We start from the raw sequence: 15,332 nt of genomic DNA on the forward strand, positions 1-15,332 counted from the left end.
TTTAAGAGAAAAACTCACTCTACGTGGCACCTCTCTTATCACTATGGTATCATATGGTGATGCGAGCAGTATAACGACTAATATCACAATGAAGTTTCTTCTTTTTTTTTTTTCTTTTAATCGAAGATAAGTTTCATTGTCAGCCCAAGGTTACAAAGCCAGATCCAACAGCAGCTCAACCACAAAGAAGAAACACAGTGGACTAGAGGCCCTAAAGAATTAAGCTAGCCCTAAAAACAGATAAGTCCCAAGTTCATCACACAAGAAATCCTAGGCTACCAACAGAACCATGAAGAGGTAGCGATCAAGGTGCCACCCGGCTCAGATCACATGCGGAAGAGGAAACATTGACACCTAGTTCCTGCAAACACCCAAGAAAAGCCAACAGTCTTCCAAGACATAACTAGCAGTAAGTAACTCTGTAGTAAGGAACTCACCTAGGACGGCAAGCACAAAACATAACTATGTAGTAAGGAACTCACCTAGGACGGCAAGCACAAAACATAACTATGTAGTAAGGAACTCACCTAGGACGGCAATCACTGACCATCCAATTCAATTGACTAGCAGACACATCAAGTGCCACCACTGCCTGCTCCTAATACTAGCAATGAACTTTCTAATTTCCTTTTTCTTTCCACAATTAGTCACATATTTGGTTGATATCGAATGGAGGAAAACCCAGGATGGAAAACCCGATGATTGAGGGAGATCTCAGATGAGGAACGTCATTGGGTGATTTCGGTGATAAATCCAGTGGAGGAAAGGTGGTCACAGTTCTAGTTAGGGTAAAGGGGCTTTATGGAGAAGGAGTAAGAGGAGATGAAGAGGATTTTGTAGGGCCTAATGGAGGCAGAAAAGGAGAGGATAGCAATAAGAATTGACAAGAGAAGAAGGCACTTTGGTTCTGGTGAAGCCATTGAAATAAAGGAGAACGCCAAAACGAGAACGAGCTTGCTTAGAATCAGAAAACCTAGAGGGAAATCTAAATTCCACAAATAAAAGATAGATTAAGCTTGAAACCGAAATCGGTTTCTAAATATAATTGGACAATCCTTTAATTTTTGAAATCGAAAGTAATCGATTTTTAAATATAAATAAAAGAATTAGAAACCGATGTAAATCGGTTTCTAATTTAATTTTAAAATATACAGTATATAAATTTTGAAACCGAAAGATATTGGTTTCTAAGTTTAATTTAAGAAATTAGAAACTGACAAGAATCGGTTTCTATTTTAACTTTAAAATTTAATAAATAAAATAGAAATTATATTGATTTTGAAACCGATAGAAATCGGTTTCTAAATATAATTACATTACCATTTTACTTTTTGAAACCGAAAGTAATCGGTTTCTAAATAACTTAAGGAATTTGAAACTAATATAAATCAGTTTCTATTTTGCCTTTAAAATTTACTAAATAAAATAGAATTATATTAATTTTGAAACTAATATAAATCGGTTTCTAAATATATTTTAATTTTTGAAACCGAAAGTAATCGGTTTCTAAATTTAACTTCTAGAACTAGTTTTGAGCCTTCAAAATAGAAACGGAAAATGATTATGTTTCAGATTTCGGTTTGTAATCGATTTCTAAACTGATATTAAATTTGCTACCAAATCAAGCCGTTCAATTTAGAAACCGATATGGTTCCGTTTCAAAATTCAGTTTCAAATCAGTTTCTAATCGGTTTCTGATATATTTAACATATTCTTCTCAATTTCCATTTCAAAATCCGTTTCAAATTACAAACCGACATAAATCCGTTTCTAAATTCAGTTTTTGTTTCGATATTTTCTTGTAGTGGAATTGGCAATCAATGCCAACAAAATTGACACCCAAAATATGGTATATGAGTGCAATTAGAATTAATAAACCTATTAAGTATGGAAACCTATTAAACAAATGATTTATATTATTGACAATGAATATTTTGATTTTTAAAATTTTGATGAATTTCAAGATTTCCAAATTATTTGCTATAATTTTGTTAATGTATATTATATTACATTTTAAACTATAGTTGTGCACCACTTAGTTCACCACTCAGCGATAGTTTTGTATGTTGTCGCAGGTGAAAGTAGAGCAGTCGAGTGAGATTTTCTATAGCTGCGCCTTGAAGACACATTCGGATTAGCTCCGGGTATCATAGGTATACCCTTGTACATAGATTTTGATATATGCATGTAATTATATATATGTAATTTATTTGAGCAGTTGTATAAGAACTTTTGTAATATTATTTTGAGTATGTAATTAAAATGCAAATTATTGTAATATTCAAATTTATTTTTGAGTTTTGTAATTAATGTAAATAATTAAATTTTTGTATTTGGTGAATGATAAATTATTTCCTTTTCTGAAATGAGATGTTCAGTGTCGGTTTAAAAATGTGCTGAGGTGATTGCTGCAAATGATTTATTCATTGTTGGGATTGAATTGTGTGGAGAAATAAATTTTATTGGGGTTCTGGTCGTGTAAAAATATTGGGAGCGTGTTTTTTTTCAGGTTTGAAGAACTATTTTCTCAAAATACAGCGGGTATTGTGCCGAAATTTGGAAAAAATTTTGTAACACCAGATTTTAATCGAGAATTTGATTTATGACTTAGTGTCAATTAAAGCTTTTTAATACTCGATAAAAATTACCCACAAACTTAAAAATAAACGGAAATTGTTTTAAAATTCCTTGTAGTATATTTAATGGATTACCGGTATGTGAAATAAGGCAATTCATTAAGTGTATTACGAGATCATGTCATGCCTTATAGAGGAGTAGGGTGTGACAATTAAATTACAAAAATCTTTGTATGGTTTGAAGCAATCTGAGCGCATGTTGTACAACCGCCTCAGTACATATTTAATGAAAGAAGGCTATATAAATGACCTAATTTGTCCTTATATTTTTATAAAGAAATCAATATATGAATTTGTTATCATTGCTGTATATATTGATGATATAAATCTCATTGGAACTCCAGTAGAGCTCTAAAAGGCAATAATTTTTTTGAAAAAAGAATTTGAGATGAAAGATCTTGCAAAGATAAAATTTTGTCATAGTTTAAAAATTGAACATTTAGCACAAGAAATTTTTGTTCATCAATCTACCTATACAGATAAGATCTTAAAATGGTTTTATATGGATAAAGCCCATCCATTGAGTACTCCAATGGTTGTTCGATCACTTGATGTGAATAAAGACCCTTTTTGGCCTCAAGAAGATGATGAAGATATTCTTGGTCCTAAAGTACCATATCTCAATACAATAGGCGCACTTATGTATCTTGCAACTATTACAAGACTAGATATAACATTTTCAATTAATGTGCTTGTAAGATATAGTTCCACTCCTACTCGGAGACATTAGAATAGAATATAACATATATTGCGATATTTAAAAGGAACAATTGATATGAGCTTATTTTATTCTAATAAATCTAGACCAGAGCTAATTAGTTATGCAGATGTAGAGTATTTATCTGATTCACACAAAGCAAGATCTCAAACAAGTTTATTTATTCACTTGTGGTGGCACAGCTATATCATGACGATCTGCAAAACAATCTATAGTTGCTACTTCTTCAAATCATACAGAAATAATAGCAATACATGAAGTAAGTTGAGAATGTGTTTGGCTTATATTCATGACTCATTTTATTTGAGAGAAGTGTGATTTATCTTGTAATAAAATACCTACAATATTATATAAAAATAATTCAGCATGTAAAGCCCATTAATAAAATAAAATATATTCCACTAAAGTTCTTTTTCATACATGATCTTCGGTCTTAATATATACTATTATTTTTATAACAAAATTTATATTAACGAAAAAAAAAATAATAATAAGTCCAAGCATCGCTATCGGTCAACTTTTAAAAAGGTCATCATCAACACAATTTCTTGGAGGGTCACCCTGGGCTTGGCTTTGGCTCTTCCTTCCCGCGGACCATTTCCATGATCTGAGTTCTTTCTCTCCTTTTCCCTTTTTCCTCCGAGGCGCAGACAATAACTGCCATTGGAGTCTGTGTCTCTGTCCACGAACTTTCTTCAGAGGACAAAATTTTAACTTCAAATTCAATCATCAAACCATTCCCTCGCATATTCACTCTTTCCTTCATCATCCTCTGTAAATGAAATTGAAAGTGAGTGAAAGAATTGCTTCTAGTTTTCCGTTTTCTGTTTTAGCTACAGTGCAACGCCGCCGCTTCCCATCTCTTTTTGCTTTTAGTTTCTGTTTGCTTTCTGAGAAAATGTTATCCCAACAACGACAATAAGGAAAAACTACAAGAAACGACCACGTTAAAAATCCTGTTTTTGTTGAGTTGACTGGTTGACAATTCTTTTGATTTTTTTTTAAAGTAAATAGAATAAACTTTAAATTTCTCATATTTTCTTTGCAACCAAACAGAAAAGTTTGATTTTCTTTTTGGACTTTTAAACTCCAATTTACTCGGTAATACATTTTGTATTGCAGGTTTGGCTTTTTGAATCGAGCGGGAGTAACTATTCAAACTCATGAGTATCAAGGGAAATAAATTTGTAAGGTTGGTATCTTTATTTGAATCTAATTATCTATGTTATAATTTATGACTGTTTTCAATGCATCAAACACTACTCTTGATTCATGTTTTGATCTAATGAATTAACAGAATTGGCTTTAAATTGCTGGAACTGTAAACTTTTTTTCTTTCTTCTCTGTTTGGGTGCAAAAAATGCATAATCAAGTGCGTGGAGATCATAGGCAGCATCTTAATACTTATCAATTCTGATCGAGTTACCGAATTTTTAGTCTTATTCACGGTATTGGATTGTTTTAAGAACAGAATTATTGTCCTTGGTACACACCACTTTACAATTTTTGGTACACACCACTTTACAATTTTTTCTTACTTGTTCTCGCCCAATGCAATTTTCTGACCTTTTCTTCAGGTTTGAAGACTGGAATTCAGAGATATCCTATAGTTCGGAGCGGCAATACTCCGTTGATGATGGATTTTATGCAAGAAGAGTCAGACCAACTATAATCGTGGTTTGGGATAGCATCCTCCGGCACTGGGAGACACGTTCTGACAAGTTCAGAAACCTGAGAAAACCATCAAGCTTCCACTCTGGGGGTGCTCAGACAGCAAAAGAATCAGGCACAAGAAAGAAAATTCTTGATCCCCAGGGCGCTTTTCTCCAGAAATGGAACAAAATATTTGTGCTAGCCTGCGTGGTTGCTGTGTCCATAGACCCCTTGTTCTTTTACATTCCGGTGATTGATGGCAGCAACAAATGCCTTGATTTGGACAAAAAAATGGAAACTACTGTTTGTGTTCTTCGAACCCTCATCGATGTTTTTTATATACTTCGCATAATTTTTCAATTTCGTACGGGGTTTATTGCCCCTTCCTCCCGTGTATTTGGAAGAGGCGAGCTGGTTGAGGATCCTAGCATTGTCGCTAGAAGATACATGACCTCCAACTTCATCATTGATGTCCTATCAATTCTTCCACTCCCTCAGGTAATATGTCCTTTTCTTGCTTAGCAACACTAATTAAATATGCATGTTGCCTACAGCAATTTGAGGCAATTCTCTTTGTTTTGCTCAGTTGATAGTTTTAATCATCATTCCTAGCTTGAAAGGTCCCGTTTCATTGATTGCCAAGGACTTGCTGAAGTTTACTGTTTTATCCCAATATGTTCCAAGATCTCTCAGAATCTATCCTCTGTTCCAAGAAGTAACTAGTAGTTCTGGAATACTTACTGAAACGGCATGGGCTGGAGCTGTTTTCAATCTCATCCTCTATATGCTAGCCAGTCATGTGAGTTTGATTTGATATTTCACAATTACAATACTTGACACCTTTCCAATTTTTCATTACAATAAAAGAAAACTGTTATCTAACAGATAATTGGAGCCTATTGGTACTTGATGTCGATAGAAGGCGAACATAGGTGCTGGCGTAGATTCTGTAAGGCTCCTCCGTGTATTTCTAAAAACTTGTACTGTGGAGAACACGAAAACAGTTCGGCAAACTTGAGTACATTTCTGAAAGAATCTTGCCCTTATATCAAGCCCGATGAAATTAAAAATTCAACTGTCTTCAACTTCGGAATATTCATTGATGCTCTAGAATCTGGTATAGTGGAATCATGGGATTTTCCAAGGAAGTTCTTCTACTGCTTTTGGTGGGGTCTGCGTAATCTGAGGTTTGTAAATGTACAGCTGTCTCATATGTTAATTTGCTATCTGCATGACTTTCTCCTACAGTTCTAGTCTTGTTCCTTAAACTGTTCTTAATCGTCCTTTTACAGCGCTCTGGGCCAGAACCTCAAGACAAGCACTTATGTTGGGGAGATTCTCTTTGCAGTTTTCATATGCATTGCTGGATTGGTTTTATTTTCGCTGCTTATCGGCAATATGCAGGTCATACTTGATTCCCTTATTCGATGCTTTTCAAATTAAAATTTTGAACCTATGCAATGATCTATTAACTTGAGCTTTTGACACTTTTCCACATTCTTGAAGGTCCTTAACTAATGATGTATTAATTGTTTTCTTATTGTACAGAAATATCTGCAATCCACAACTGTTAGAATAGAGGAAATGAGAGTGAAAAGGAGAGATGCACAGCTGTGGATGGCCCATCGTATGCTTCCTGAAAACCTTAGAGATGGGATAAGGAGGTATGAGCAATACAAATGGCAGGAAACCAGAGGTGTGGAGGAGCGGACTTTAATCCGTACTCTACCAAAAGATCTCAGAAGGGAGATAAATCGTCATCTTTGCTTCGATCTAATCATGAGAGTGAGTTCTCTCCTCAGCCTTGTTTTTATGATATGTACTCTATAAAATTGGTCCAACAAATAGGTAAAATATATATCAATTCCGTAGGTGCCAATGTTTGGAAAAATGGATGAGCAAATACTGGATGCAATATGCGACCGTCTCAAGCCAGCCCTTTACATAAAGGATAGTTACGTTGTTCGCGAGGGGGATCCAGTTGATGAGATGCTGTTTATCATGCGAGGTGATCTAGTGAGTGCGACAACGAATGGTGGGCGAACTGGCTTTTTCAATGCTGTTTATCTCAAGGGTGGAGACTTCTGTGGAGAAGCTCTTCTTACATGGGCCTTGGATCCCCATCCTTCTTCCCATCTCCCTATCTCAACTAGAACTGTACGAGCTTTAACGGAGGTTGAAGCCTTTGCTTTGGTGGCTGAAGACCTGAAATCTGTTGCGTCTCAGTTTCGCCGTCTTCACCACAAGGATATCCAGCACACATTCAGGTGAGTCTTGATATATAGAATTCCTGAAGTAAACTTTGAGCTTAATTTTGCAAGCAGAATTATATCAACAAATATTTTTCCTTTGAAATTTAACTGATGACATTTGCATGTGATTATTCGTTCATCTTGGTTTCAGGTTCTTCTCGGTGCAGTGGAAGACATGGGCAGCATGCTTCATTCAAGCAGCCTGGCGTCGTTACTGTCGGAGGAAGCAAGCAAATAGTCTACGCCAAGCGGAAGACAGATTGCAAGACGCTTTGGCAAATGAGGCTGCAACTACTCCTAGCCTCGGTGCAGCAATCTACGCATCACAATTTGCTGCCAATGCATTAAGAAATCTCAGGCAAAATGGGGGACGCAACTCTAGACTGCCACACAGATTGGCACTGGTGCCTCAGAAGCCAGCTGAGCCTGATTTTTCTGCTCACCATCGCTAGAGACCTTGAATACTCCAAGTGAATTTATCCTTTAGTTTTTGCTCATATTTTGCAAGTTCAAATGCAGTTGTACATTAAGCGTAATAATATCGTGGTTGTAAGTTTGAAGTCGATGTATGTACATCTTAATTCTACAAGCTTGATTACATATTTTGTTGGGATTTGAGGCTGAGCAGACTCTGTTTAATTTGTTAAGACAGTTTTTTAAGTTGTTAATTTAAGGTTGGATAGGAATTTTATTTTTTGCGAATGCAAGGCTCCAACATTTTTCAGAATGATGAAACCAAAATAGTGGATCAAATTCTGCTGAAAGAAACCAATTTGAGAACGAATATTCCTATCCTAGCTTCAAAAGCCTTTGTTAATTGTTACTTACCTCAAATCGTGAAGTGGAAAATCTCGAATTTTGTCTTATCATTGGCAGTAGCTAAATAATGCATCAACTATATATTTATTTGATAACCACAATAAATTTTGGCTGCGAAACAGACAATTATAAGAAGATTGCCACAGTACATGGCTGAAATTCTAGGACACAAGCATGAAGTTGACATTTGCTTCATTTGCTGTGCGCTTATTCTGTATTACTAGCAGTTATTTCAGTAGAACTCTTCCTGCAACATTATTTACTCCTTAAACATGCAGCAAATCCGAGGCTTAAAGAACCCTGCACCAAGAATGAATCCTTAAATATTTGATAATATATACAGACAAGAAAGAGAGAGAGATATATATATACACACTTGCTGCAGTTGGTGCCTGGATCGACCGGGGGAAAGGTAAAGGAAAATCCACATTTCATGGGAAGTCCAGGAATGCGACCAGCATCATATTTTATGTTTGATAATGCTTTCTTAACACACTCGCACACAGCTATCCTATCTTCTTTGGTTTTCACAAGGTCAGCAAGTCCGTTCACTCCACTACAACAAGCGGGTGAAGGTTCGTCTGTTTTGTCCTGTACATAATCCAGGCATGGACTTAATGAAGCAATCACTTTGGAGCACACAATTTGTAATGGCACAGATATAGCTGGTTTTGAAACAAGTAAGAGTAGGATTAATAGCCCAGCCAGGCGAATCATGGTCTCTGCCCTTGACATGGCTCAAACAAAAATGTATGCTATAAGCTTCAAATCCCAGTTGTGGCTGAGGCAAGCAAATTAGAAAATTTATATACCTCAAGAAGTTTTGTTTGGTTCATTTTCTTTTGTTATCACGAGGGGCTTGTGACTTGCAGATTGTTGTTGCTTCCTGCTTACTTGCTTGACTAAAACAAGGAACCACAATGCACGAAACTCTGATTATATACTTGCCATTTCCGCAAGGCGAAATTGAGTACATGGCAACTATCCAAATTGTCCCAGTTATAAATCTACAAACTCAGTTATCTCGGTAAAAGAAATTATGAATACAACCAGCATCAGATGTGATTATTTTTGCAAATATACAAAAAATCTAACAGAGAAGAAAATGTTTCCCATCCTAATCTTGTATCCAAAAATACAACGTCACATATAAAATGTGATTAGGATGACTTTAACTGTACCTATTTCTATTCACAAGTTAGTATGTTAACATAAATTGCAATTCTCTATCATAGTTTCACGGTTTTGATATGTGTCGAGATTCAGACTTGGAATCAGCACCACGCTTTCCATACGAAACTAACTGCTGGAACTTCAACACGTGAAGAAACCATTGCATTAAGAGGCTAAAAGTTTGTATTTCCAGCAAACCAATAGAAAGCCCATTTCAAATCGCAGAGAGTGTACTTGAGAGCTTTGGCCCAATTCTCATGCTTATGGAAAATCAGGGTAAGAGTAGGGGTGGCCACGGTCCGGTTTTGAATCGGAATCGAATCAGAATCGGTTCGATCAAAATCAGACCAAAACCGATCAAAATCGGAATCGACTTCGAACCGGACCAAAACCGTCCTTTTGCTGTTTGGTTCAGGTTCATATTTTTTAAGAACCGTGAACCGGCTGTTCCAAACCGGATTGAATCGACGATTTCAAACCGGATTAAACCGGCAATTTAAATATAAAAAAATTCAATAAATATGTTACATCACTCCTAATTTATTTATATATATCATTAATTCTCTACACAATTATTCTCTGCATTTTCTTCAATTCTTAATATTTTTTCAATTTTTCTCAAATTCTCTAAATAATTATTTTCTACACTCATTTTAATTTCCAATACTCTCTTAATTTTCCTACTTTATTATTTTATATACTTACTGAAATTTTCAATACTATATCAATTACTTTGTTATTACTTTAAATCCTCAATAAAATTTCTAATACCCTCTATTTTAATTTTTTTTTCTTTTATATTTTTTAATTATCAATTATTATATAATTTAAAAAAAAAGGACAAGTAATAGAATTAGAAAATTTTATTCCTCTAAATCCTAAAAGGATATTTAGGCAAAATTAAGTTCATACATTTTTTTCTAATTTCTTTAAAAAAAATTAATTTCATCTCTAGTTTTTTAATCAAATTCAAGTCTTTATTTATTAAATTTTTCTTAAAAATAAATTATTTTCTTTCTTTTTTTTTTCCTTTTTAATTTTGATTGAAAGATTTCTAAGAAAAATTAAAATATTTTTACAAATATAACTTAAATTTTGAATCAATAAAATTTTTCTCTAATTTTTTTTGTCTAAGCTACCCTTAAACCATCCCTAAACCACTTCCAAACAGTCCTCTAAACTGTCTTGAACCGTTCTTTTTCGAACCGCCCTTCAAACCCTTTTAAACCGAAACTCAAACCGAAACTGGCGGTTCAGGAACCGTCCTCCGACGGTTTGATTCAGGTTTATGATTTCATTGAACCTAAACCGACGATTCAAGAACCATAACCAGCGGTTCCTGAACCATAGCCACCCCTAGGTAATAGTGTGGTTTTCCACTTTGTCATTCTCAATCCTGCAAGAGTTATTTGACGATGATTATTGGAAGCATGCAGTAAGCCTTGCTTAAACAATCCGCCTTTTCTAAACCATCTATTATTGTAGATTGTAGTAAGTGATGGAAAATTCTAGGCCTTTTCCTAATACAGCTGAAAATATTAATTTAACTGTACCTCTCATTTGTCCATTGATTTGAGAAATATAATACTCTCCAATATATACCAAATGCTATCACAATCTAACAGCAAAACTAGAGGCAACTAGGTAATCAATGAGACATTGAAGACTCGAACAACTTTTAGTCACACCTGAAAACAAGCCATTTTAATTACCAACTACAAGACTTATATTGTCTGCTAGAATATATCAAACAATTTCATGCCACTTTCCACAAACATTTACCTCAATTATTACCTAGATCTTGAATCAGAAAACCACATTAATCTGAACAAGATTTCTCTTTTGGCAGGTATAATAAAAGACGAGTTGGAAAAAATTATTAGGCAAACATAGAATATAACTAATATGAAACTCCTCCGGCGTATTTCTTAAAGGCAATAAACTTAGTTGTATGGAAGTTTGAATCATTTCTCTGGAAGAATGTTGTTTTCTTGATCCTTCAAGTATGCAAACTCAGCAAAGTCCTTGAGGCATATTAAGAACAATGTCATTGCTTTGTCATAGTGAGTACTCCAAAATAAGTTCACGGGATCAAACCTGAGAAATATATACATGTATGTAATATGTTAGTTAACAAAATACAATAGGCAGTTGAAAAAATAAAAACTGAGATGTAAACCATATGGCAGATGCATGATCATGCACTTCCCATCTGACTTCCCACAAAATTAAGGACGCATCAATCAGATAATATTACTGATGATTTGAGGGAATGACCTTGATTCAGAGCTACAAAAACCCCTTTTGCTTTAAGAACCAAAACGCTAATCCTTTTCTCATATAGATGCTCATGTGAAGAAAAAGAGGGACTTCAACAAGGGTGGGAAAAACTGCATACCAGATATAAAGTTTTTATATACACACACACACTTGCTTGATATCAAGAGGGCTTATAAGAAATTACTTATATCAACAAATTATAGAAGACAAACGTGTAGATGGCTCATGGATAAAGGATAGTGAAATTTTTGCTTGAAATATTGACACATTGTGTGGAGGAGAAGACAAGCTTGGCCCCAAGCAGCATTTATCTCATCCCATTCAACCTGAACATTTCCAGAACTTCATAAGCAATACCCATGATAATCACAACATTACAGAATAAGTCCAACAAAGGGAATTTCAATTTTATTAAAGAATAATTCCAAGAAAATGAGTGAGAGTAAGATGAGTGTGAGAACTAGGAAGTTGTCATCCCACACTCTCTATCTTGTTTGCAGTAGAGCAAACTAAAGAGGGCAGAAGAACAAATTAAAATGTCATTGCACAGGAAGAATAAACATTAATATCTGTGTAAAATATAATATTAATGGTAATCCTTAATATCAACTTAAACATCTTATCAGAGAAGCATTTGCTGTATGTGATTAAACCAAGAGGATACGTTATTGGACTTTTCTTCTCTTCGGGGATATATTCTAACCAGGATTGCTTTATAAAACCAGCCAAATAAATCACCATCCTTTCCCTCTTTCCTGCTGGTTGATCAATGACCAACAGACGTGAAGAGCATTATTTTTGCACATCATGCCTTAATATGGTTTCCCAGTAGTATCTATAAATATGTAAATTGACCTATATGCCACATTCCATACATTGTCTTACAGGATAAATTTTATTCAGCAGATATGAAATCAACTTGTAATTCCCAGATATGAAATCAATTTGCTGGTTTGGGCTCAGCTAGATTGATGCTGCAATGGTAAGTTAACCATCTATATTTATCCTCCCTATTTACCATGCTTATATTTAAAAACCAAGAGAAAAGGAGTGAAGAAGAGGGAAGAGAGAAGGCCTATGACAGGTAGGAATTCTTGTTAACTTGTAGCCTAGAATGTATTGTTGGTTGATGATACAGTGCATTGTTTTCACAAATTTCCAGTTGCGCATTCCATTTTTGGAAGACGGAAAGAGATAGAATAATAATTCGCCAACAATAGACAATTGCTATAAAGAAAGAAAATGACAGTTGTACATTTGTCTCTTTACCAGAATCTTAGGAAGTCTTCCAAGCCGAAAATTGTTTATTGTTCCAAACTCTCCGTCATGGTGGATGGGGAAGGCATCATTGAGTACATTAGTTTGCTTCAACAACTCCAAATGCGCTTGTGAAACTTCAGTCTTTGCTAGAATTGCATCTCTCTCTTCCTGTTGACCAGCAGATTTTTGTCAATTGTGATGAAAATATAGTAAAGGGAGTAACTGCAAGAACATGTTGATTAATTCCCATAAATTGCTCCAACTTTGTCACTAGAGGGAGAATATGAACATGACATTCACCTACAAGGTTATTTATCCAAAAAAAAATCTACCTACAAATTTTGGATCAAAATGCCGAAATTAATTTACCCATAAAACAAGGAATTTTGTTGAACAACTGTGCATTCAATGCAATTAGCTTGGAAGAGAAAAAAAAAAAAGCAGAAAACAAATAATCAACAACAAACCTGATGTGAAATCAATTGAAACAGAAAATTATTGAACTCCTGCCAATACCTGTTACATATTGAATTCAAAGAAACATAAACAACCAACCATCAGGACCTGAAAGTTGTTAAATATAGTGCATATTTTGCTGAAACACATATTGGACTGAATTGTAAATCCGTCATAGAAAGTTTGGATGGGGGAATATCCAGTCACAGGCGTTCAAGTAAGAACATGCCAAATATTTCCAGGGAGGAAACTTACCTCTCTTCCAAATCTATAAAGCGCGCAGATTTTAATTCCAGTTCCTTCAGTTCAGCATTAACTTCTGTGTTTTGTTCTCTATTTCCTCAATTGCTGCTTCAAGTTTTCTCTCTTCTTCTTCAATCTAAACAGCAATGGAAATAAGCATATCAAATTCTTTACACCAGTTGGAAAATATTATAGCGCACAATATTATAAAGTCTGAAGCCAAGACAACCTCAGAGGTGCAAAGGATATGCACCACCCGGAAGTAAATTGAAACATTCCAATTTCTGTGATTTATTCATAATTTTATAGCACAATAATCCTTTCCGGCATGTTTAAAAATGATTGAATCAGGGTCAATATACGAAAAATAAATAATAAAATATTATTAAAAATAAAAATATAATAAATAATTAGACTCAAAGAAATCTAATACCTTGAAAATTATAAAAAAAAATTATTTTATTTTGCATTGATAAAGTTCATATCTCTATATAAGCAACTCAAAATCATTTTATCACATGTAAAATCATATCATTTCATATTGATAAAGTTCATTATTGAAAAATTGAGTAAAAAATTTTAAAATAGATAAACTTTTGAATGCACAATATGATTTTTTGTCTCAACTAACTTTAAATTTTATCAAAAAGAGAGTTGAGAATTAAATTTATGAGGGGTAATATATATAAATATGTATATGTACAAAAAAAAATTTTAAAAAATGAGGGGTCAATTACCCCTCCATTTTTTGCTATAAATCCGCCACTGAGTATGCACCTTAAGTTCCTGCTTAAGAAAATCAACCACACTAAGAACATCTTGTGTTTCCCCCTCCAAGCGCTGAAGGCAGTCTTCATATGCTTCAATGTCTCTGTTTCCATCTGCAACCTCCTTGTCAAGTTTATCAGACAACACCCTTATGCACTCAAGGCATAAAGGTGCTCAACCTGAAACACAAATTGAAACACACTAACACGGGGATCATGATTTGAATACCTTAATGACAACCTTCAATGTAGCTAATAGAGTCTAACCAAGCATTTGAAAACAGAAAACAACATGAGAAAACAAATAAAAATATTTTTGATAATTTTTATACCTCTGCCTGGTTGTAGCAATCTCAAAAGCACGTTTCAAGACAGTTATGGTAGACTGAAACCCAGTATTGTTGGGCTGCAACTGGCCATTTGGTCCTCCTAGTGACGGTAAATGCGTCCCACCTCCATCAGGTGCAGGCTCAGATTTATATACAACAACAAAAGACTCTTCCATTGCCCTTCCAGACTGGCCCGTATGAGGCTGAGCAGCTCCATTACGAGTACGTGAAGGGCCTCCCTGCACCTGGGGTCTTTGTTTTGGCAACACAACAAAAGAATTGTCCATTCGCGTTGAGCCTAGCACACTGTTGGCCCCATGCATTGAAAAGCCTTGCGTCGCTGGAAGCATAACATGATAAACAGAGAAAGCATCTAATGCCCATCACTAAAAATGTGTGTCAAATTACTGGAAATTTTACCAGATAAAAAATCCTAAACAGATATCACATATTATAAACATTAAAAAATAAACATAAAACGAGGAGCTCAAAATTCCGAAGCATACAAATAAACTCGCTGCAAACTAAAACCGCGTCCCGTTAAAGTTTCACAGTTCACAAAGAAGAGTGACAAAAATCACAACTTCCTGTTAAAAGATGTAGTTTGGAAAACAATTTTACAATCAGCAGGCAGACTGATCAAAAGAGCAACAAAGATCCGATTCCCGTCTACAATTGACATAGAATCATAAAGCAATTGATGATTTCATAATTAAAGAATAAAATAAAGTTGGCAGAAGCAATTG

At 34.7% G+C, this 15,332-nt stretch overlaps 3 protein-coding genes across 3 annotated transcripts; 1 reads left to right on the top strand and 2 right to left on the bottom strand.

The window, feature by feature from the left end:
- The first annotated feature begins 3,925 nt into the window (after positions 1 to 3,925).
- On the top strand, positions 3,926 to 7,872 carry LOC110653322 (cyclic nucleotide-gated ion channel 1). Its single transcript, XM_021808906.2, has 9 exons — positions 3,926 to 4,144; positions 4,477 to 4,546; positions 4,932 to 5,505; positions 5,594 to 5,806; positions 5,893 to 6,194; positions 6,300 to 6,411; positions 6,556 to 6,792; positions 6,880 to 7,274; positions 7,411 to 7,872. The coding sequence occupies exons 2-9, from the start codon at positions 4,518 to 4,520 to the stop codon at positions 7,709 to 7,711; spliced, it is 2,163 nt and encodes a 720-aa protein (XP_021664598.2). The 5' UTR covers positions 3,926 to 4,144; positions 4,477 to 4,517; the 3' UTR covers positions 7,712 to 7,872.
- A 263-nt stretch (positions 7,873 to 8,135) lies between these two features.
- Positions 8,136 to 8,869, bottom strand: LOC110653330 (non-specific lipid-transfer protein-like). Its single transcript, XM_021808919.2, has 2 exons — positions 8,455 to 8,869; positions 8,136 to 8,378 (listed from the first exon to the last, which is right to left on the bottom strand). The coding sequence occupies exons 1-2, from the start codon at positions 8,811 to 8,813 to the stop codon at positions 8,369 to 8,371; spliced, it is 369 nt and encodes a 122-aa protein (XP_021664611.2). The 5' UTR covers positions 8,814 to 8,869; the 3' UTR covers positions 8,136 to 8,368.
- Positions 8,870 to 10,927: 2,058 nt separating this feature from the next.
- LOC110653830 (beclin-1-like protein) lies at positions 10,928 to 14,873 on the bottom strand. The gene is made up of 7 exons (XM_058143183.1): positions 14,590 to 14,873; positions 14,499 to 14,509; positions 14,268 to 14,431; positions 12,801 to 12,959; positions 11,744 to 11,857; positions 11,529 to 11,641; positions 10,928 to 11,348 (listed from the first exon to the last, which is right to left on the bottom strand). The coding sequence occupies exons 1-6, from the start codon at positions 14,871 to 14,873 to the stop codon at positions 11,600 to 11,602; spliced, it is 774 nt and encodes a 257-aa protein (XP_057999166.1). The 3' UTR covers positions 10,928 to 11,348; positions 11,529 to 11,599.
- Positions 14,874 to 15,332: the final 459 nt, after the last annotated feature.

The sequence above is a fragment of the Hevea brasiliensis genome, chromosome 2, assembly GCF_030052815.1.
Source record: "Hevea brasiliensis isolate MT/VB/25A 57/8 chromosome 2, ASM3005281v1, whole genome shotgun sequence".
In the NCBI taxonomy this organism is placed as follows: Eukaryota; Viridiplantae; Streptophyta; class Magnoliopsida; order Malpighiales; family Euphorbiaceae; genus Hevea; species Hevea brasiliensis.